The sequence below is a fragment of the Gavia stellata genome, chromosome 17 (genome assembly GCF_030936135.1).
Source record: "Gavia stellata isolate bGavSte3 chromosome 17, bGavSte3.hap2, whole genome shotgun sequence".
In the NCBI taxonomy this organism is placed as follows: Eukaryota; Metazoa; Chordata; class Aves; order Gaviiformes; family Gaviidae; genus Gavia; species Gavia stellata.
Window position 1 is genome coordinate 3,334,548 of NC_082610.1, and position 23,308 is coordinate 3,357,855.

At 39.6% G+C, this 23,308-nt stretch overlaps 1 protein-coding gene across 5 annotated transcripts in view; it reads left to right on the top strand.

Annotated features, from left to right (window-relative positions):
- LOC104259124 (actin, alpha skeletal muscle B) overlaps positions 1-23,308 on the top strand; it is a 66,061-nt gene that overhangs the window by 40,381 nt on the left and 2,372 nt on the right. Inside the window, exons 1-7 of one of the 5 annotated variants that reach the window (XM_059825751.1) lie at positions 3,211-3,264; positions 10,783-10,850; positions 12,428-12,556; positions 16,953-17,063; positions 19,657-19,741; positions 20,987-21,148; positions 21,716-21,907. In XM_059825751.1, coding sequence (XP_059681734.1) covers positions 3,249-3,264; positions 10,783-10,850; positions 12,428-12,556; positions 16,953-17,063; positions 19,657-19,741; positions 20,987-21,148; positions 21,716-21,907 — 763 coding nt within the window. In that variant the 5' untranslated portion in view covers positions 3,211-3,248. The other 4 variants (XM_009814437.2, XM_059825750.1, XM_059825749.1 and 1 more) reach the window with 4 other exon arrangements.

Genomic DNA, 23,308 nt, shown 5'->3' on the forward strand with positions numbered 1-23,308 from the left:
GTTATTTCAGAATAATATTCTTATTTGCCTTTTCTGTGCCAAAGGTCGTATTCCTTTTAATTTCGTTAAAAACAACGTTTTAGTTGGTCAAGTTTGTGTCTCTCATGCTGTTCATTTTCTGTGATTAAAATCACGAATAAAAGCTATTGAACAGTAATGACTGTTGGATTATGGAATATTTTATGTGGTAGAAGTCTTTATTTCATGATTTAATAGGAAAATAGATTCCATAAAGCATCAGAGATGGCACACTTCCCTCCCTTATTGGAGATCAAAACGTTGACCTGCCAGAGATAAAGGTGGCCAAAGTTGTGAATCAGTGATAAAGCTGGGTAGTTATTTTGTTTTTCAAAATGGACTTTCAGCTTTAAATTTGTATTGACAAAATAGCTGTTCTTTTACAAGTCATGAATATCATACATTATTAATTTGAAAATAATTTTTGAAAGGTATTTTATATTCACCTGGCTTTTAATATTTTTCCTTTTTTTGTGGGTGCTTGACACTACTTGCAAATTAAAAATTAAGTTTGGTTGCCTTTTCATGGTAATTTTTTTTTAATTTTTAATTGAAGTATTTAGGTTGAAAACACCCAAGTACAAGATTTTTTTTTTTATATAAAGTCTCTTGCAAATGTGGTATTAACTTGTAAGAAGGAAATGACCTTGTGAGAAGGGAATGATTGTGTAGTCCATATGTATATTTAATGTTGGAGTTGTATATTACTTAGAAAACTCCTATACCATTTACCCTGAATATGTTAATACTTTTAAAGATTTTAGAAACCGCCTCCCTCGCTGGAAGTGCAGATACGCCGGAGGAAGTCAAACATGTCTTAGCTGAGAGGAATCAGCTTCAAAGTGAACTGCAGCGCTGTCTTCAGGAGATACACCAGAAGGATCTGCATTTTCAGCAGATTAATTCAAAGGTAACTTAGAACAACAGCTGTGAGCCTCAATAGCTCATGTGAGTCTGAGCTGGTATCAACATAGAAATACTGCTAAATTAGCAGTGTCTTGTGTAATTGAAAGTTGGAGTGCTTTAAAACTTAGAGTCTTCAAAACAACCCTGTTGGCTTAGACTAGAAATTGCAAACTAAATGTCAGTATTATCTTTCTGTCAGGCTTTCCTGACTTGTTATTTGACAGAGAGAGGTTTATTTGAGTCTGCATTCTGAAGAGATTGATGGGGCACTGCTGAACTTCTACTCGAAGTGAAATATTTTTCATTGTAGACAGAAATAGATGTCTGTCTTAGCTGGAACAAGATTTTAGGTATCTCATACCAAATTTTAAATACCTCAAAAATGTCTCCTTACAACTTCTTGTTGACCCCTTTTGTGGCTGTTAAGATGGTAAGTGTGTGTGTGTTTGTGTTAAGTTTTGTTCGCAAAGGTTTGTAATTGTGCTTGGAAATTCCCTTACTGCTTAGCTCTCTTTGTGTGGCCTGGTGTTGGAAGCAAATTACGTTTATGTTACCTTTCATCTGTCATTGTGTCTCTTTTCACTCCTTCATCCAAACATTTTGTAAACCTAATGATAGTTTTAACCAAACTTTGAAACAGGTGTAGAAATCTCAAGCTCCTACAAGTGAAGATGAGTGTTTGGGTAACGGGTGGAGACCCAAATTAGGGTCTGATATTTGAAAAGATGAAAACTCAGCTGCTGTGCATTCCTGGACTGCCTGGTGAACGTGTTTATACTGTCAGGCTTATTTGGCTCTATGCATTGTCCTGGGGTAGCAACTACGTATACTGTTACGCCAGGTGGTGATACCATAGCGAACGTGGAGAGGAAGGCACTGGGGTTTAAAACCCTGAGTTTCTGGTTGGGGCGTATTGATGGCAGGGGAACTCAATACTCAGGTTTCACTATTTCCACTGCTCATAAAACAACTAGTTAAAACTTATCAAACTGCGAGCTTGCCAAAAAGTTGATGCAATCTTGAAACTAGGACTCAGTTGTTTTCAACAGCAGGTCTCAGATCTGTAGTAATTTCCTGGAGGAGATAATTCCTAATTTTTAGTTATTTAAATATTAATTTCTTTCAGGTTGTGCAGTCGGCAGAAGAGAATGCTGTCTTGTCTGCCCAGTTGAAGACTCTTTCGCAGACTCTAAGGGATAACCAGCTTCGTTACGCTGACTTGCAAAATCGTTATTTAAGACTGGAGAGGGAATATCAGACAATCCAAGTGACATCTTTCCAAGGCGCTGTTCAGGTAAACAAATATGTGGAAATGTTTTTAGTTTTTTTTTTCTTCTGTGCTTAAGCTTTTCTGGTTCTCGTACTAAAAAAGCAGTAAATACTTTTTGTTGTACTGATTCAGTACTTTTGCCTAGCCCGTGATGCACGGAAGATAACTGTGTTTGTTGTTGTAAAGCTGGTTTTATTTGACTTTTCGTTTAAGGAAGCTGTTTATACATGCTTTTTTGTTTTGAAGTATCATTGGTTTTGAATTGGTCTACAGCTGGCAGAGATAATTGGATGATCACTAATCATTGGATCAGCAAAGTTTAGTGATAATTTCACAGCAGTTGTGAACCGTTTTGCAAGCTGTTTGAGTAATATTTTCAGAAGTAAGATCTATATCGCCAGTTCAGCATTTCAGTACCCTTTGCCAACCCCTCATACACATCTGTAAGCTTATTCCTTTGCGAGCTCTTCATTTTCAAAAAGTTTTCCTGTACTGCCTCGGTTATTCAGTAACAATCAATTAATATAATACCCTAAAATATCATATGGATGCATATATAAAACAACCCTTACTCTTGCATAAACAGAAATAAACACAAAAAAGGAGAACTATAAACTAAAAAATAAATGAATAGCCGCATTACTCACGAAACTGCGGTCAGTGCTATATTACTGTGTGGCTGTGTAGATGCATTTCCTTCACTTCAGACATTGTTCAGAGATTGCTGTGTTAAGCAGTGTACATGTATCCGTCAAGTCCTGCAGCACACACAGGCAGTATTCTTCGTCAACTTTCTGTTAGAAAACAGGTTTGGAAAATTGCAGCTCTGGAAATTAAAAGATTAAATGGCCTGAAGGGTGGTTTGTTCCACTGCTTTGTGGTGCTTATGGCTTCTTTAATTGAAATAAAGATTTTTAGCAACTAGAAGAATGGTGACTAGCTTTTTTTTTTTTCCTTTTTAATATTTTCTAGGATGAAACTAGAGCAGAAGTTCCCCCTGGAGCACCACAGGAAAGATCTGCAGTTATTGTTGAAATGGACAATATGCAGCTAAATGAACTCCGAAAAAGGTCAGGACTGAGCGCGTGTATTAGCAATATTGTTTTCCTGACAGCCGTGTTTTAAGTGCGATTTTGCAAAGTCGGTTTTTTGTTGTAAGTGTGATTTTTGGGGGAAAAGGGGAAGAAGTGGAGTTACAGTGGATTAAATGAATCACAGTCATATTCTTGAATTGTTATTATCTGGTAATATTTGTGGTTTGTTTTTGTAAAGATACATACTTATTGGTGACTTTATTTCAATATCTAATCTAAAGCGTCTCATTATAATTAAGTCTTTATCACAAAAAAAGAACCTTCCTTAATAAAAAAGAACAAGAAGTTCATTCTTTTACGTATGTAAAATATTGATTTCAGATTTCATTTCGTTATAGGCTTGCAGAGACTGAGCAACAATATGATTCAGTGCAGCAGGCTCTCTCACAGCTGACAGAAACACTGGCAGAAGAGAAGAGGAGGAGAGAAGCTGCAGAAGAGGCTCTGGGACTCTCTGAGGAGCAAAGTAACAGGTAAAATCTGCTGTCTGTAAGACATAATATATTTTTTTTTTCCTTTTGAAAGAAAAATGTCTGTAAGACATATTTCTTTTTCTTTTCTTATACTTCTGAAGCATGTGACAGTTAGATTGCTGCATTAAACCCTTATGTGGGTATGAAGTAACTTGCATGTTCAGAGAGCCAAAGCCATCTTTTGCTTCTGCTTCCCCTTGGACTAATGCGTGATGAGGTTTTCATTTACACTATGCAAAGTGTACTACAGAACTGGAAAATGGGGTGTCAGATTTTTTTGTTTGCCTTTTATTTTTAGTGAGATTAGTGATAGGTTTTCCTATGGGTGTTAGATTTCTGAGTGAATAACAGAACAAATAGAACAAACAAATAATAGAGCCTGTTTGTGAGTTCACAGTACCTGAAGCAATGGAAATGCATGTGTGACTGTATTAAAAAGCTGGGTCTAACTCTAGGGATCATGTAAATGTTATGGGTTTGGGGATTTCTTTTCTTCATTTAATTTCTTGCTTCAGATGTTGGACTCGGTAGTCAGTGGTATTTCTTTTTTGCCAAGTTAGGAAAAAATCTCACATATAACAGCTTTAGTACAGCCACTGTTTAGATTTAAAATACCATTATCCATCTGCCTACATAAAGTGGCCATCACTACCATCATCTGAAAATCACTGTTCAATCAGCTAGCAATGATGGGGGTTATTCTGAATAAATGAAACACCTTGAGAGTAGACTGCAAATAGAGCCAGAAAAAGACCTGGCAACATAAACTAAGTCTTAGTACTTTTTGTGGGCACCTTCCCCCAGTGATGTAAGTATACCAAATAATGTTTCTTATGTGAATTCAGTACTTCAAAAGAGCAGATAATTCAGTACTCCATTGTCTCCCTTTAATTTTTCTCTAGATTTGAAGTAAGCAGTTATAGATCTGTACCTAGCGAATACACTGTTCAGATGGAAACTGAGGAGGAAAGGGAAGCCTTAATCATCAATTCTAGTGAACATGTTATTGTGCGAAAAGTAAGTAAATGAAAGCTTTTAAAAACCCTGAATTATGAGCTACTTAAGTGGTGTGCATATTATATACTGCTCGTTGCAGACTGGATTGAAGAGAGCACAGCTCATTATGTCCTTCATGCTACCCCTTCCTTTTTCTGTCTTGCCTCTCCTATACCTTTCTTTCAACTGTCATTCATTCTTGGAGTGCAGATTTCCCTTCTGAGTGACTGAGAGTCACTGATTTTTGGGTTGTCCTCTTTATATGTCAACACTGGCGTGAAGCAACTACTTGTCTAATCTGCCTTATCTCTGAAAAGCTGACTGTGAAGTATTCTTACTGTGTTAGATGTTGTGGGGATGGGTGGGCCATAGAGACGTCCATTCAAAGTAGCAAACTGCTACTGAAATTACATTTTACTGAAAAAATGTCCTTAATTTCTTTGTTTGGGTTGTGGATGGTGAGTCAAATACAGACAGCTGTGTAAACCATGCCATATAAAACGTTACATATGTCCAAATTAAAATGTGAGTAATCCAATTTATATTACACATTTGGCCATTTAAATAGAATGTGTATGCATGTAACTATGCATTTTCATCTCTAGTCTGCATATGTAATGACATAATACATAAATATCTCTCCTTTTATTAATGCTGTTTTCGTTGGCCTTTTAAATCATTCATGCTTCCAACCTGTGCTGTGGCATCCATTGCTGCATCAGAGGCAAAAGGTTTATAGTGCATCAGAAATCTAAGCTGCAGTGGAGCTGCTGCTTCTCTGTATTCATGATTACTTATTTCAAGTTTTTTGTTTCCTAACCAGATGAAAGGAGGAGCCCTTTCCTTCAGAAGATGGCTTCGAGGGCGAAGTCTTTACTGTTCTAAGCTGCTAACCTCCAGAGCAAAATCCCGCTATTTATTCCTCGCGTACCTAGTCACACTACATCTTGTTGTTTTACTGTGCCTCACTGGTGTTCTCTGAATACACTGTATTTTCTGGGTAAATTATTTCCCCGTAGGTAATGGTGTGCCAATTCGAGATAATAGACTTTTCACATGCTGCTGTTAAGCTATGCACTGGACACAGTTGTATATATTCTTGTTACACTACATGAATCTTGAGCTTCTTAAAAGAAATTTATGTATATCACAGTTGCTCCAAAGTTGACTTGAATTGCTCTTTAACAGTGGAATATTATATTTGCTAAGGAGAAAATATTCCCCTCTGTTTGCCCTATAAAGAAACTGCTGCATACAAGTTATTTAATATTGTTTGTGAGTACATAATGATTGATTACTACTGAATGGGTTGTAAATGATATCTTTTCTATATAAATTTTATTTTAAGAGTTAAACTATAAATTTTAAAGCTATTACTGTTTATTGGCTTCTTGATTATAACAAGAAGTTTTATAGAGTGCAATAAAGGAAGAACTACTGGATTTTTGATTTTTTTTTTTTTTTTCTTTTGGCTGAAAATGAAAGATTTAAGAAGGTTGTTCTTCAGCCATGTGGTTTGTAATGGCTCTGACAAGGTGCACAGATATGTACATGGTAATGAGGTAAGCTGATGATTAAAGATTCAGTGAAGATTCAGAATTGAGATGACATGAAAAAATGTCTTCAACTTCTTATATTCCTTTCCTCTTGTTTAAAGGTGCTATTTCTGTAACTTGTGGGTTTTGTTTTGTTTGTTTTTTAAATTCACATGTGCTTCTTCTCTTGGTGGGTTTAGTTACTGCGTATCTTTGGGGCAAAACGTTATACAGCTGCTCAACACATGAAATTCAAGCTTATAAAGGCACAACCTTATATATTTCACATGTTTGGGCTTCAAGGTACAAATGAATAAAGGGTACATTTTCAACTAAGAGGCTATAAGAAGCAGGATTTGCATTCAGTTTCTGTAGATACGTAATAGTGTTACACGTTGCATATTAATACATCCGTGTTTTGTTACAATGTTCTCTGAAACTGCACAACTATTTCTCTGATTCAAAAAATAGCTTATTTGTGAAGACTCTGGCTGCTGGAAGGTTGTTTTTACACCCTGTATTGTTGCTTGGTGGTGTTTGTTCTCTCTGCGTTTCCGCTCACATCTGTATAAAATGGAGATACCATCAAACCAAGTTGAGTCTAAAGGAGTAGACATAATGTCACAAAAAAGGAGTAGCCGTTTGATTTCCTCTTTGCTAGACTAAAATCCTAAAACTCTTGTGGGAAAAGAAAAACTTCATGAGTATGGAAATGGAAGGATTCCATCGATTTTACCGATGGGCAGATACAAGGTTGACTTTGAAGAGATGTTAGTGAGGCGAATGATCTGCTTGAGGTCCAAGGATTCTTGTATGCGAGGCCTGCTGCGCGGTCGCGTGACAGGTAAGAAAGAGGGATTGGTTGGCATTTATGTTTGCAGAGTTAACGTTTACCAAATCGCATCTGATGTTCTGCATCACTTGTGTCTGTCACGTGGAATGGGAAGTATTGCCGGCCGTAGTTACCGCTGTAGGTAAATCCTGTAAGCTTTCTTCTTTTGATAGTTCTTTAATATTTCTTAGTCCAGTAAAGGTCTGGATTTCTATAGAAATCCGATATATTCCTATATAACGGATGTCTTTTTTTGTAAAATGGTAATGGCTTATCTCTCTTGAATGGTTGATTGCTGATTCAGTCCCTGTTTTCAGCCATCGTGTCACCTGAGTACGGAGATAAGTCGGCTATTTTCAGTCTTCACGCTACGCAAACAAACAAGTACAGTTGAAACATGAGTACTGTACATGGTAAGACTTTTCCCTTTCCAGCTTGAAGATGGCTGTTAACAGAATGATAACGAGCTATTCTTAGCTGATTGTGTTATAATGAAGCAGAATGCTTTCCAATGGCAACGGTGGACCTACAAATCCTTCCAGTCTTACTCATCTCGTGTGAGGGATTTTTCTCTTGAGGGGAGAAAACAACCCTCTGTCATGAGGCAAGGCAAGTTAGCGAGTGGGAAAGGATCCAGAGATGTTAGAAATTCTGCCCTAATTTATCCAGGCCTTTGGGCTGTCACTGCGATAAGCGCAAACTGAAAAAACAGTTTCCAAAAATGGCTTGACGTGTAGCTATTCTGTGAACTCCATTCCAGAAGCTGATATAAATGTAATGGAAGGTGAGATCATGTCATTTACAAAGAGGCTTTTACAAATCATCACCATTTCCTGGGTAAGTATTGCCCTGAGAGTTTTTTCATGTTACAGTTCATGATTTTAATGCTTCGCTTCACTTGGTCGGAGATCTTTCGGGGATTTATACACTTGCTGGACTTGGATGCTGTTTACCTCAAGCTTTGAAGGAATTCCAGAGGGTCTCCTGGTGTAAGGTAATTCAGGTTTGACTGCATGGGAAACGTGCAGACGTTCCTCATCGCTGGAAGGATCAGTAGTTTGCGATGAAACCTTCTTAGTCAATCTGAAACCTGGAAGAACACTTCAGTAGTGTTTGCTGTCGTCAGGCCTTTTGCAGGAACCAAAAGGAAGTTCTCTGTTAGTTATATTTAATTTTGCACTGGGAATTAGAAGAATAAAAATTGAAACAAAATAAACTAAAGCAAATTTAGGAAATTTATTTAAGATCTTCTTCTGGTGACAAGATTTCCAAATAGCTGTTTTGGGAAAATTATTATTAAACCTACAAATTCAGGAGCTGTAAAGCAATAACATGACTCAAAATTTTAAGTAGTGCTCTTTATCAGTTCATTCACCTTGTAATTAAGTAATGGTAAGCAAAGCACAATAATTAAAAAAAAAAGGGGGAAATGAACAAATTCAGCCATTAGTTTTATTAGTAAGTGTCGGTGGCTTCTCTGGAATCTAGTCAATAGTGAGGAAAAGTGTGAGCAATTGCTGCCAGCACCCCAGAGTGTGGCCAGTACAGATCAGTGGGGGTTTCCCTTTGAGTTTTGTTTGAGTGTGGCTGTACTGACCTTAGTTTTACATGGAAAGCTCCCTATGAAGTGCTGTCTGTGCAAATGAATGGCAGTGTTATTTCTTACCACGGAGGATTAAACGTCTTGGTCCTATCCAGCCTTCTTCAGAGCCAAGGAGTGATGCTGAGCTCTCAGAGCTTTGTAGCATTTCTCGACTTTTAAATCCTCTGCTCTTAAATTCTAGTATCTCATCTGATGTCATTTCTGATGTATTTAAGAACTGAGTTTCCTTCCGTTCAGATTTTCTTGGATGGAGTCAGAGTGTGGGTGCAGTTCTGTAATGTTGGATACTGCTGGTAAATGGTTGGCTTATTGCATACCGAAAGCCTTTTCCTGAGGGTTTTAGAGGAAAATAACAATTCATGGCAACATGAATGAATGTTCCAAAATACCAGCTACTAGAACTAATGGTTAAACATTCCTATGTTAAAGCTGTTAACAAATTTATGTCATGAAATTAATCTGCTTCCTTATGGGAAAAAGAATCTTCCAGTCACAGGCGCATCAAGAAGAACTGAAATGATTTTTCTTGCTTAGAATAATGCCATATTTTCAAATTATGCTTTCATTTCACCAGCGAGCGTTGGCATCAGTCATATATCCTAGCCTTGCTTTGTAAAGCCTGTGGGAAGGGATTGAACACCAGGAACTTCATGCAGCTCAAACTTTAAAAACCCAAACCGTTCCTGTTTGTAGATCTCCAGGGACTTTGGTATTCTTGCAGGGATCTTCTGAAGAGCGGGAGGTATTTCAAACCCCACAAACGGGGCAGCATGAATTGGCTGCAGGGCAGACCCTAATGCTGGTGGCTGTTCCGCCACCGCTCCTGGGCTGCCTGTGCACACAGCACTTGGGTGGAACTGTAATGCCATCAGAAGTCAGATACATTCTTGGCATTAATCGCAAAAATTGATGCTTGGTACCTTTTTGCATTGTTAGGGACCAGAACTTTGCTGGACAAGTGCTGTTTTTCATCCCTTTGCCATTTCTGAAGTACCCTTCCTTACCGAGTGAAGTTGCCAGAGAAGGAAAAGCAAAATCCTTCCCTCTCCTTGACTGCCTAAAGAGGCAATCGTACAGTCCTAAAAATAACCAGGGAATCCGAAAGAGAAGTCTTGGTGAAATTCAGGCCCTCCCTCGGTGGGAGTTCTGCCATGAATTTCAACGAGTTCGGGACTTCGTCTGATGTGGTGGCCAGCTGCTGAAGCGGAGTTGCTCCTGGGCGGCTGTGCCAGCTGCCTCTTGCTCTGTTTCCCAGAATAACCACTTCGATAAGGTATTTACCACTTACAAATAAGGACTAGGTCCTGTAGCGAGCACTTCACCTTACAGAGGAGCTGTCATTTAAAAACACCCAGCAAATGCTTTCCTGAAACTTTTGGTGGGGGTTATTTTTAGCTGGTGGTTTAAGATTGATGATGACCCTCTAAGAAAAAGGCAAATTTAAAAATGCCGCTAGGGAACAACTGCTGTCCTTAAAGTAGTGAATGTTCTGTGATTCTTATTTACCGTCTAAGCACTGACATTATAACTGGTAGGTGCAGACGATCAATTAATTTTTAACAAATGAAACTTCTAGAAGATAATTCAGTCTTGGAAGAGATGGGGTTATGCTTGCTTCAGTCCAAGTAGAGCTGAATGTGGACCCTCTAGCTGGACTGATCCCATGGTCACGAGGCCAACCGACAGAATATCACAGGGCTCCTTGAGGCTACCGCAGCGGCGATGTCCCTTTTGGAAACAAAGGCTGAGTGTCCCGATTAATTTGCTTCAGTAAAACCTATTCAAGCTGAAATATATGTGGATACTTCACACGCTTTGCAAGATCGGGGCTTTAGCATAGACTTTGCAGTTTAGGTTCATTCTTTCCCAAAAATTATTCTTTTTAGAGCCATTTGCTCTCTAAATGATGGAGAGTTGCTTCTGTCCTATGCCCTCCCATCTTCTTTCCCCCCCCCTTCCAAATTACTGTTTTGCAGCCAAAATTGTGAGGCGCTATGTGCGATGACGATGAAACCACTGCCCTTGTGTGTGACAACGGTTCCGGGCTTTGCAAAGCTGGGTTTGCAGGAGACGATGCCCCAAGAGCTGTATTTCCATCCATCGTTGGACGTCCTCGCCATCAGGTCAGTTGGTACCAAAGCAGAAGTGCTGTCTCGTTTGGGTGGTTGTTTTGGGTTGGTTTTGGGTTTTTGTGGGGTGTTTTTGGTGGTGTGTTTTGGTTTTTTTTTTTTTTTTTGAGACTTTAGACATGGCAGTACTAACGCATCAGATTTATTCAGGCGAAACTCCCATCGGCCTTTGAAGTTTAGCTTGTTAAGTACGGGAGGATTGAGCTTGCACACTTTTAATACCACGAGCTAAACTCATTGATCCTTTGGAAAAGGTGTTATTCAGCTATAAAATGTTGACTATAAAAGAATATGAGTGTTTTAATGATATTAAGGTGTCCTATGGAAAAAGAAAACCCAACCCAACTTGCTGGATTAATTGATACAAAGAAGAAAGATAGGCAGAACATTTCTAGCATGAGAAACCAAATGAATAATAGTGACAAGTTCCTCTTCTTGTTCCATTAAGCAACAGTATGGCCCAATAAACTCCCAAAAAAGGTCTCTAGCACATCACTGTATCATCTCAAACAGGACTGGAAAGGATAAATGAGGCTTTTCTTGACCTTGGAAAGGGTCTTTCTGCTTAATTAGTTTCCCAACAGCTCCTTTATAAATAGAAGATGGAGATTTTTGTTCATTTTATTCATATCTGAGTCAGATTTTAATTTTTTAAGCTGCAAAAACCCTTCCCTGATGTTCTGTGTGTTCTTTTGCTGAGCTAAAGAAGCCTGGTTTGTCAGGTGTAAAATACTAAGCATTTTAAGGAACACATTTTGAACACCTCTATGAATTGTTGAAGTTGACTATCAGTTGTTGAAAACGTTCATTCTTTAACCTCTCAAATTGTTGATTGTCTTTTGGTGTGTCATTTTGCACAGTTAAGCAGCTCAGCAGCTGTGTTACTGAATCCATGAGAAAAATTCACTATTTTTATGCTAGTTGGTGAATAATACCTTACCTCGTATGTTGTTATACTATTTGGGGCAATCGTGATAGGCTTCCTACTGCAAACACAATAAACTTATTAAAACTATTATTTAATAAGTGAGTTTTCTTTTAGAAAATCAGTCTCTGCTTTATATAAATTAATGCTTTTTTTAAAAATCTGTATTTTTTCAAAACCGTTTCACCTCCAGCAAGGGGGAATCTCACTGTTTAAAGGCAATAGTGGAAGTGCCTAGAGAGAAAGGGCGCCAACTATATAAAGTAAATCTAAGGAGATTATATCTTTTACACCTGTAATTCCTTCCCTTCGTTCGTTTGTGCAATGACGAAGGACTCATCCCTTGTGGAGAACCACGAGTTTGCTGATGCCTGCCTTGGCTGGGCTCCTGCGTGGGCATTAGCTGCAGTGTGAGATACCTTCTTTCCTTTTTGAAGCTGCCTTTGCTCTTCCTGGGGGGTTGATAGGAGATGTTAGTACAGAGCAGGTGGTTACCAATAAATTCGCATTTTAGTTCCTTGCGCGTTTTGGGGCTACGTTCTGGAACAGCAGTAGCGGGTACATATTAAGTTTTAACTTACAAATTATATTCTATCCCTAATGTGCATGATATACTGCACTAATATTAGAATAATATGCTTTGCAGGGTGTTATGGTTGGAATGGGTCAAAAAGACAGCTACGTAGGGGATGAAGCACAAAGTAAAAGAGGGATCCTGACGCTGAAGTATCCCATTGAGCATGGAATCATCACTAACTGGGATGACATGGAAAAGGTGGGTGTTTATTTGTAACGTAATTTTGTTGAGGCATCATCTTACCCAAGACACACAATTTGCCATTAACCTTCTTGCAAACCAAAGGGAAAATTCTTGACGAATTTGTAATCGCAGTATAGGTAAAGGGAGAGTGCAGTGTGCGAGTACAGGAGTTGATCAGGTCTTGGCACTTCCGGAATTACTATGCTGTGAAAAAGTAAATGCTTATTACTCATCAGATTTGGCCGTATGTTATAGAAGTATTTTATCCTTTACATATGCTGCTTTCAGTCTTGAAGTTCATACTGAGGCAGAATGTTTGGCAATGATAGAAAGTAGCTAAAGTAAAAAAAAAAAAAAAAACTCTTTGTGATTCATCAGAGGTGAATTGGAGCAATACCAAAGAAAAACTGTGAGGTGGAGGGGTGATTTTTTTTTTTCCCCCTCAGTACTTGCCTACGTGACCAAGACAATGGGTGATGCCCACATCTTGTATTGCACATGACATTCTCACTGTCAATTAAAGAGGAAAAGAAGACAGATTGGGGCTTCCTGTCCCTGTACTAATCCTTTGAGACCGGGATATTTTTTTTTCCTGAAGCATGTTTTTCTGTTGCCAATTCCAGTTAGCTTTCAACGTCTGGATGGCGAGAAGGATTCTTTATTCCCTAGCAAGCCCGACTTTCTTGGCACGAGGTCAGCGCAATGACCTCTTTGTGAAATGGCCCTTTAAGGACGTCCCAGACCAGGCACAGGCGATGAGGTGTGCTCGTGGGAGAAGCTGGAGAGGCAGGAGGGGTCCTAAGGGCTCTCACTCTGCTAAATCCCCCTGACATCCCATATGTCCTGGTCTCTTCAGGAAGCATCTGAGCCTGTATGTGGAAATATTGTCCGTTGTCTTTAAAGAGGGGATTGCAGTTTAGTCCCTTGTCGTCTCCAGGTGGAATGGTTTGGGAAGAAAACTCCACAAGCAAATGCTTCTAGTAATGTTTTCCTGTGGAAAATACCACTGAAAGGAAGACCCGGGGCTGGTGGTGTTCTGTACTCATGCTTGCCGAGAGGAGGTGTATACAACTATAAGACGTACATCTGAAGTCAGTTATTCTGTCATATTCATGAGCCCAAATTGATAAGCACAGAGTGTTCCAGGTGAAGAGACCAAAATGGTTACAGGAGCAAAGGGAGTTCCTCAGTTCATATTTGGAAATAAATTGCCCACCTACTCCTCTAGATGGAAGCACAGTATTTGTGTTTCATTAGCGCCCGCCTTGCTGGGAGGACGACTTGTTGTTTCTGCAGAGTAGAAACTCTGCCTCGTGCATCCTCTTCTGTTGTTCGTCCTGCCAATTTTCCTGTTGTCTGCATTCAGCAAGAAATTATATTTCCCTGTAGGAAATTTAAAAAAAAAAATTGGAGGTTACTATTTTATGTTCTTCCCCAGTGACTGGTCTCGGCATCTGGAAATTGTCCTGTGTGTAACACATACTGGTGTGTGTTCTTTCTCTGGGTAATGCTGGATGCTAGAGCAGACTATCAAAATTCTGCTTAAGAAAATGAATTAAAGAAGGTAAAAAAGGTGGTATGTGCTTTACTGTAGTGTAAACTCATGGCTAGATTGATTGTTTGCAGGGTGTAAAGGGGAGGTTCAGGCTGGATATTAGGAAAAATGTCTTTCCTGAGAGAGCGGTGAAGCACTGGAAGAGGCTGCCCAGGGAGGTGGTGGAGTCACCATCACTGGAGGTGTTCAAGGAACATGTGGAGGTGGCACTGCGGGACATGGTTTAGTGGGCATGGTGGGGTTGGGTTGGTGGTTGGACTTGATGATCTCACAGGTCTTTTCCAACCTTAGTGATTCTGTAATGCGGTGGAGGCTTCAGGCAGTGCAGTAATTCAAATAACGGTCAGATACCCCATGGGTTCCTGTAGTTTGAGCTTTTTTTCCTCTTTGTCACTTAAACGGATGGAGGAATTACTTGTGGAAGTGCGTCCCTAGCCCAAAAGTACCTTCTTCTGACAGGCAGCTTGCAACATGCAGCAGCTGCAAAGATGCCCCAGCGCTGGGCTGTGCTCGGACTTCTGGCTGAGCCCAGGAGCAGAGTGGGACAGAAAGTGGAGGCTGCTCTCAAGTAAATGAGCAACAAAGAAAAAAGAAGGATGAGAGAAAGGCAGCGGGAGGGAAGAGACGAGAAACAGCGTTGCTAACTTTTGTGATGATTGCAAACAACAAAACCCCCTTTTTTTTTTTTATATATGGGCTTCCCTGATTCAATGATATACCTCAACTTCCCCTGAAGCTCTGTAACGCGCATGCGCGCACGCACGCTCTCTTATGGCTGAGACAGGTTCTGAAATGCAATTCCTAAAGTTTTGATGCTAAGGGAATATCTTTTGTATATGTAGATATATTCCCCACCCCAGGATTTTTAAACCAATTGCATGATTGTGATCCAAACGACGAATTTCTTTCCAACACTTGGAAATCGTACTGCTAAAAGCATCACGATGTAGAAGAAACAAGAGAATTACTGGGTAACGTGCCAAAAATGGGACAAAGGCATACCAGTGCAGTGCCCAACCATCCACGCCTTACAAAAAGAGGGGGGTCACCAAAAGATTAGGCTGAGTGTGCATGTGTGCAAGAGAAAGCGAGAGCGAGGATGCTGCAGGATGTGCAGACATCCGTGTGAATGGAGGAGGAGAACATGTTGGGCGATGAAACGAAGCATTCTTCTTCTCCTGTGCTTCGATTCACAATATTCAAATTGGGACTGCTCTGTTTTCCGCTGGATAATAATACAGGGCATTGTACATCACTGTTAATTTGTTCACAGCAACTGAGCTGACAACGTATGGGAGGGAAAGCGTTGGGATGGAGCATTTTCTGGCTCTGGCGATGATGTAAATGTTTAATATAAGTGGTGGAGTAATTCTTCCTCAGTAATTGCTCTTTGCTATTGTGTTTGCTGCTTACATTTAATTCTCATCACCTATAAAATCCAACACTGAACTATTTTTGTTTCTTGTAGAATATTAATATTAATATCCATTAACATTATGGTTATCATTAGGTCGAACCTAATGGGCTGTACAGTAACTAATCGTGCCTGGATTTGAGGATTAACCTGCAAACTGCCCGAGGTTTAGGCAGGGTCCTGCTTTACGAGTCCAGGTTTGTTCCTCACTGCTGAAGCCGCCAGCACTGCGTTAATAACGTAAGCACAGAGGTTTCCTTCACTTCCCTCAGTTCTTTCCTGTCTGGAATGGCAGTCTTTTTCTTCTTATAGCTGATTTAGATTTTTAACTTTTACATGATTACTTTCTGTTTTATTCAACTTCTCCCTGTATTTGTATTCTAAACCTTCAAATAGAAGATGGGCCGGCATCCCAAGCCCCAGTTCTGGAAACATCTGGTAATTTTTTTTAGGGGACTGAGATGTAACTGGAATTTTTTTTAGGGGTGGATGATTTTCTTAATAATTCCAGCTCTGGACAGCTATTGACTTTGTAGGTGCTTCGGATTTAGATAAGATCTTTTTTCCATTTAAGTTCATTTTGGAGCATAATAGTACTTGCTTCTACGATATTAATCAAGTAAACTTACCCATAAAACTATCCTGGTGTTTTGTGCTCAGAAGTAAACTTGTTGGGTGAGGCGAAGCTGGAATATGATTAAAAATAGAAAAAAAAGAAGTAAGGGTAGGAAAGAATTGAACAAGAAGATAAGAAATATTTCATCACATTGCTGTGAACAGTCTGGCATCAAGAAGAAAAATCCCTTCAGTTCCTCACAGCCATCGGCCTCAGACAATCAAAGCCAACGTTGTTTGATACAGGTGGCACCTTCCAACATGAAAAAATACGACAGTACTTTATAGACTGTGACTAAGAAATTTAGTTACTCTACAGTGAGTGAGAGTTTGATTCAGGATTTCCTGGGTGAAATATCTGTGGCATAAAGGGCCTTTTGCTTCTGTGGAAATAATTAGATTTCTAAAGAGCATCTTGGCAATGACTTGCAACTGGATCAGTCTCCGAGCAGCTTGGAGTGGAGAAGTCTTTCCAGGTCTAACAACTCAGTGCTTGGCTCAGCTTCTGTATCAGAGCACTGCAGGTGGGAACTAACCGGTGCCCCTGCTTAGAAAGGATGATCTATATTCTGTTTAGGGAATCCGAACTGGAAGGAATCCTTTGTGTAGGTTATATTCTGTTGTTACTTACAGTAGAAACCCAACGGTTTTGATTCTAAAACAGAGTTGAATTTGAGAGATTAGTTCTTGCACGCTTTCTGTCTATTTTTTGGTTTTTTACAGACATATTAAATCACTCAGACTGTACTTGAAAAGCTTTCTGTGTAGTTCTGTGGACAGAACAAACGATTTTCAGAACACTTTTCTAAAGTGATTTTCATTTTTAGATTTGGCATCATTCTTTCTACAATGAACTCCGGGTCGCGCCGGAGGAACACCCTGTCTTGCTGACCGAGGCCCCCTTGAATCCCAAGGCCAACCGTGAAAAAATGACTCAGGTAATTGTCTGAATGTTGTGCCGCAGATCATTTCTGCATGGAAGCAGCTAAAAATGTAAATAGTCCTGGGTATTCAACTTTCTTCTTAATCTGGGAGATAATCCCTTAAGGGTTAACGTGGGTTAGCACGCTGGCTAAGCCACGGGGAGAGAGCAAAAGCTTCCGCTGCTAACGCAAGTTCTCTGGATGGCCCTAAAATGTTTCGTACTTGTGTGCGGCAGTGAGATATATGGAACTAGCCTCTTAAAAGCTCAAAGTAATTTTCTTTGTTCACAAGACTGTGTGTGTGCTTAGTTCTGGAAGCAGGAAAGCTGGAGGCTAAGGTGGCTTCTGATGCTGAGTTTCGGTGTGTAGATAATGTCAATCCTGGATTCATGTAATTTTTTGGGTGGAGTTATGAGTCATTGATGTATTTAAATCTGAGGTTTGCAAGCGCTGTAACATGGGTCATGTACCAGCTGAATAACACTTCTGTGTGAGTTTTGGATCAATGACGCCTTTCATGCCCCTACCTCTGGCCACCAAGAGTACTCAACTTGTAGTAGCCCAACTCCTCAGCTCATGCTGTACCAGTTCCTGCTTTCTACCCCAAAGACTGTCGCTTTATCAACATTTTTGCATCAGACAAAATGCTAGTTATCGTATCAGAACTATGTTTTTTTGAGGATTTGAATAAAGATGTTTGAAAGCCATCATGCAGACGGCTTTGTGGAGCTCCCAACTGGAGCACCTCTTCGGCGATCAGGGGAAAAGCATTCAAAACTGGAGTCTTTGTGCTGGCTTGGGAAAATGGGTTGTCTGAAGCATTCAAACTTAAATGATGCTTTGCTAAACATTTTTGCCTATGACATACCCAGTCTGATTTAGCAAATTCAGATCAGAGCCAAAAGTCGACCGCTGAAGTTTGTATATTTTAGAGCAGCCTTCTGGCCTGAAGTCCACATTATAAATTTAGCCAGTGATGTAACCAGAAGTAAGTGTGATTTAAATACAGATATAGATATAAAATCACCTGGGAAAATTAGATGTGGCTCTGCACTTCCCTTTGTGCCCACTTTTGGCATATATTTAACGGGAAGATTATGCATCAATTTAGCAACAGTGTAAATAAACTAATTAAGTAGTGAGCTTGACAGCATGCATTACTGGGAGAGAATACGACTGGGAGATAATAAACAACAACAGAGCGTAAGAAAAGCCTAGTTTATAACAACCAGGAAGTGTGGTTCATACAGTAGACATGTCTAGGACTGTTTCTTTGTCATTATACTGTAATGATAAATGCTGTTTTCAAGATTGTTTAAAGGCTTATTGTTTATTACTGATTGCATTAAATTCATTACCTTGATTAACTATGAAATATCGGTAATTTGTGTATTCTTTAATTGAAAGCATACTTTTCATTAAAAGTAGACTTCATTGGCAAAAGTATTAGCTTATGAAATCCAAAGTTTAAGTTTAAGTTTAAACCCCTGGATACAATGGGGATGGTTGAGTCACCATCCCTGGAGGTATTTAAAAGACGTGTGGATGAGGCGCTTAAGGACATGGTTTGGTGGTGGCCTTGGCAGTGTTAGGTTTACGGTTGGACTCGGTGATCTTAAGGGTCTTTTCCAACCGAAATGATTCTGTGATTCTATGAAACGTGGTCACTGCGCCCCCATGGGTGATGGAGTAGCACTGCCTAGGGTAGGTGGCACTGGTTTGAGAAAGGATACAGCGCATAGGGTTGTCCAGAGCGTGTTAGTTCACTGTGCGCCCTTAATGGTTTTCCTTAGCAGAGCTCCAGTGGAAGTCGAGCTGGAAACAAATGTTATTCCATCTGCTCAGATAAAATTGCAGTGTATCTGACAAAGGAGATGGAGAGAACTGGAGCTTGTTAGAGTAGAGGAGGTGGGGGATGAGACAAGAGAACGTAGTTAAGGTCACCATAAAGAGAAAAGATAAACTGTTGTGTTTGCTGGGGGGGGCAGAATGAGATGTAATGGGTTTAAACTAGACCAAGTGAGGCTTTAGCTAGACACCAAGAAAACCCTGATTAATAGTAAGTACAGTGTATCGCTAGACTGGTTTGCTGGAGGAATCTGTGGGTGCTCCAGCAGAGGAATTTCTGAGATAGAACCAAAGCTGTGTCAGGAATGGTTGATTCCTCCTTGAGATGGGAATAGACAGATTATTCCTCGTGGCTTCTTTCAGCTGTGTCTTCTATAAATTTTTTATATATGTGTGTGTGTGTGTATATATATATATATATATATATACACACACCTCCTTAGATTGCTGCATTGTTGCAGTCCTGCCATCAGGGTAAAAAAGTTACCCCAAGGTGTCATCTTCAATTAATGTTATCGGTAAATATCTGACCTAGTCTGAGGTTAATGGAAAGATATCCACTGGCTTCAGTGATTTTTTTTTTTTTTTTTTTTAAATGAAATCCTACAGAAGACATAACGTGCTGTTCACAGAAGAACCACGGTTCAGGAGGGGACTCTGGAGTAGCAACTGGCGGTATTCATTAAAAAAAAAAAAAAGTACTGTATCTTCAGTTACTCTTATGTGTAGATCCTAAAGGTTTTCAAATTCTTCATTCCAGATTATGTTTGAGACGTTCAATGTGCCAGCCATGTACGTAGCGATTCAGGCAGTGCTCTCTCTGTATGCATCTGGAAGAACGACTGGTGAGTCTTTCTGGGAGTTGTATTTTCTACCTGTCCTTCTCTCGTGGATGTATATGCACATATGCACACAGAGATATATGTTGATTACGGTGCACCAGCTGCGTATTAAGAAGAACTGATAGCCATATGGAATCGGAATACTTCCCACCATGCTGTGCAAGTACCTCTTTGTTGTTTTCAACTTCATGGCAGGTATGGGTGTAGATTTATGACTTCCCGTTTCAAAAGCTCAAGTGGCTACAGCTCAACTATATGAACAGATGAAAGATGATACGGTTTGATACTGCCCTTAGTTGGCACAGCATAGAGAAGAGGCTGTATCTTAACTAGATTATTCCAAACCCGTGGTTCCTTCTTACTTTAGACCTACCTCTATTGTTAAGCTCTATTCCCAGTAGGGAGAAAAAAACCAACAACAAAAACCATTTAGTAGCTAAATGAAAATATTTCATTTAAATGTTGAATTTCCATCACCTAATGATGTCTGCTGTTAAGCCATGATTGGAATTAGCATGGAGGTCTCTTCTTATTGCCATTTAGAGTCTGATCGAGCATTGAGGTGATAAATTACTTCTTAGCAACCCTTGCGTCTTCATATACTTTGAAAAAAATTAAAAAACCATCTGTCTTTGTAGCCTGATGCCACAATAAAATTTTGTATAAACAGCTTGCCAGTTTACAGGAATGACAATTGTCATAAATACTGGTTTTATGTTTAAAATTCAACTATTTGTATCCGTGTTTGGTATCAGAAATGCTTTATTCATTTTGAGTGGAAAACATGTGCTTCATTTCCTACCCAAGAATATAAGTAACATGGCTGTGCACAGATAAACCGTTGTTATATTTTCCTTAATGGAGTGGTTTATTTTAATGGCAGATTCAAATTTTTAATTTTATAGATAGATTTTTATTTACAGTTTGTACATTATATCATGTTTGTAAAGTGCTAGGGGTCATCTGAAATGAAAGCCTCTGCATCCATACAAGATCATTATTGCTAGCATGCGTTCAGCAAGAACAATACAATCAAACTGCCAAATGTTACATGTCTTTTTTTCCCCAAATGCAGTTGCTGTTTAGTTTATGCTCACTCTCAGTGAGCAGTTCTTTAGTTATAGAAATGACAGAAGCAATTGCCATGTGAACACCTTTGTTGTTGCATGTTTCAGTTGAGAATACAAGTATGCGGAGACCCTGTATTGGTGGGAAATAACCAGCTTCTCCTTTTCTTTCACTTTCCAGGAATAGTTTTGGATTCTGGGGATGGTGTCACACACAACGTGCCTATCTATGAAGGCTATGCCTTGCCTCATGCCATCATGAGACTCGATCTGGCAGGCAGAGACCTGACTGACTATCTCATGAAAATTCTTACGGAGAGAGGCTACTCTTTTGTCACCACTGGTAATGAGCTGAGCTTTGCATGCACTTTGCACGTGTTTGCTCTGGTAGATGTCTTACTATGCAGGGAGCGCATACCTGGCGAGATGCATCAAAATCCCTATTGCTAGGTTGGCCTGGGTAAAACAGTTCATGGTGGCTAACGGGATGCTCCTGACTTTGCCTTTCAGCATACATGTTGAACATCAAGGTCAAGGATGCCACCTCATTAGGAAATTCTAAATCACTGGTAAATTTAAGGGGTTGTTGTGCTTTGATCATACCTTTTCCACAGACAAAGGAGCAAAGTTAGTAGCTGGCAATGGATCAACCTCTGGAGATTTGATCAAGGTTTTGTGACATAGACATGTGAACGTTAATCTTTACAGTATTCTGCGGTGCAATGTATCTTTTATTTGCCAGCGAAGGACATTTGGTAATGCAAAGGGAAAGTAATGTTGTTGAGACAACAGGGAGGTCAGAATCCAATGAACCATACGACCGTCATGAACTCAGGGAAATGTGCGTTAGAAAATCTGTATCCTAGCTGTCGTACCGTATGTTGATTAAAAACTTGTTGGCTGCCTGCAGCGGAACGGGAGATTGTGAGAGACGTCAAGGAGAAGCTTTGCTACGTGGCTTTGGATTTTGAAAATGAAATGGCAACTGCTGCTTCCTCCTCCTCTCTTGAAAAGAGCTATGAGCTTCCTGATGGACAGGTCATCACCATTGGAAATGAACGGTTCAGATGCCCAGAAACTCTCTTCCAGCCATCCTTCATAGGTGGGACAGGACTTTTCTTTCTAGGGACTTGACAGAGAATGAAAGGAACTACTTAGAAAGTATAGACAACCTTCAGCTGTAGGAACTGAGGTATTATTCTCAAATGTCCTTAGGAACAGGCAGCTTCTGCTGACTTAATCAGCTCTTTAGAAGTTATGAACACTGCTGCTACAGCTGCTGGACAAGAAGACGCCTGTCAGTTTAGAAATACCCAAATACTAAGATGATTTCAACCTCTTATAAATGCAGTAGAGTTTCTAAGGTGATGTTTTAGAGTACTGTCAGAAGATCATGCCTTTTATCTTGACTCACTGATACATAACTGCACAGTGCTGCTTATGTGGGTTCTTTATCTAGACGCTGCTTCCATTTATCATTTTACTATATTAATCTGTAATTTAATCATACAAAATCAAATTGTACATTATTTTCCAGTAGTTTTACCTGTAGTGTTAAAATTCCCATTCTATCCAGTGGATGACTGATACTTTGTGTGGTAACTTGTAGTGCCCTCACAAATTTCCTACTTTCCACTTAAATTCCAATCCTGAGGACTGAGCAAAACGGCTGCAGGCAGTTTGGCACGATTTCCATTAAACTAAATGGTGAAGCTAGCTACGTTTGTACGTAGAAAGGAAACTATTCAAGCATTCATATAGCTCCAAGGTCTGTATTTGAACGTCAGCAGGAGTGATGTTCAAATGTTCTGTATTCGAACATCAGCAGGAGAAATTATCTTTAGAAGATAGAGGGGTTTCGCTGCCAGAAGTGTATTGGGGATCACAGTTGGTGCTTAACAACGCGTGGTTTCAGAAACGTAGCGGTGGAAATCAGGATTCCCTGGATCACAGATCTTCGTCAAAATGTGTGTGTTAAGCTAGTTAAAAAGTCTAGTACTTAGAGTCCTGGGAATACAGGTTGAACTTTATCTGGTCTGTTCCTTTTCTTTAGCAAATAATAGTACCAGAAGTCAACTTCACTATAGTGGCATTCACATTAAACCACCACCTCAAAAGCAAGGTAGCTTACTGAAATGCCAAGTGGGCTTCTATTTCTAGCTAACAGCATCATGAAAGATTCTAAAAATGGCAAACTATTGCAGTAACACCTCATTTTAAATTTTTCCTTAAATAATGTTAATTTTTTTTATTACTTGAGGAAGTAAAAAACCAGTATGAAATTATAACAGGGATCTTTCTTCCTCCCAAGTGTATTTTGCTTGTATAGTTACTATGCTGAGATGACAAAGAAGGTGAGGAGTATATCCTGTCTTTCTCCTTACTCTCCTAAGCATCACATAGCTTTTTTTTTTTTCCTGGAGTTTTCTTAAGGGAGACAGCTTGGACTAGTGAGCCTTTCCTTCATTTTAACAGTAAGCAAAAGAAGGGAACAAAGAGAAAT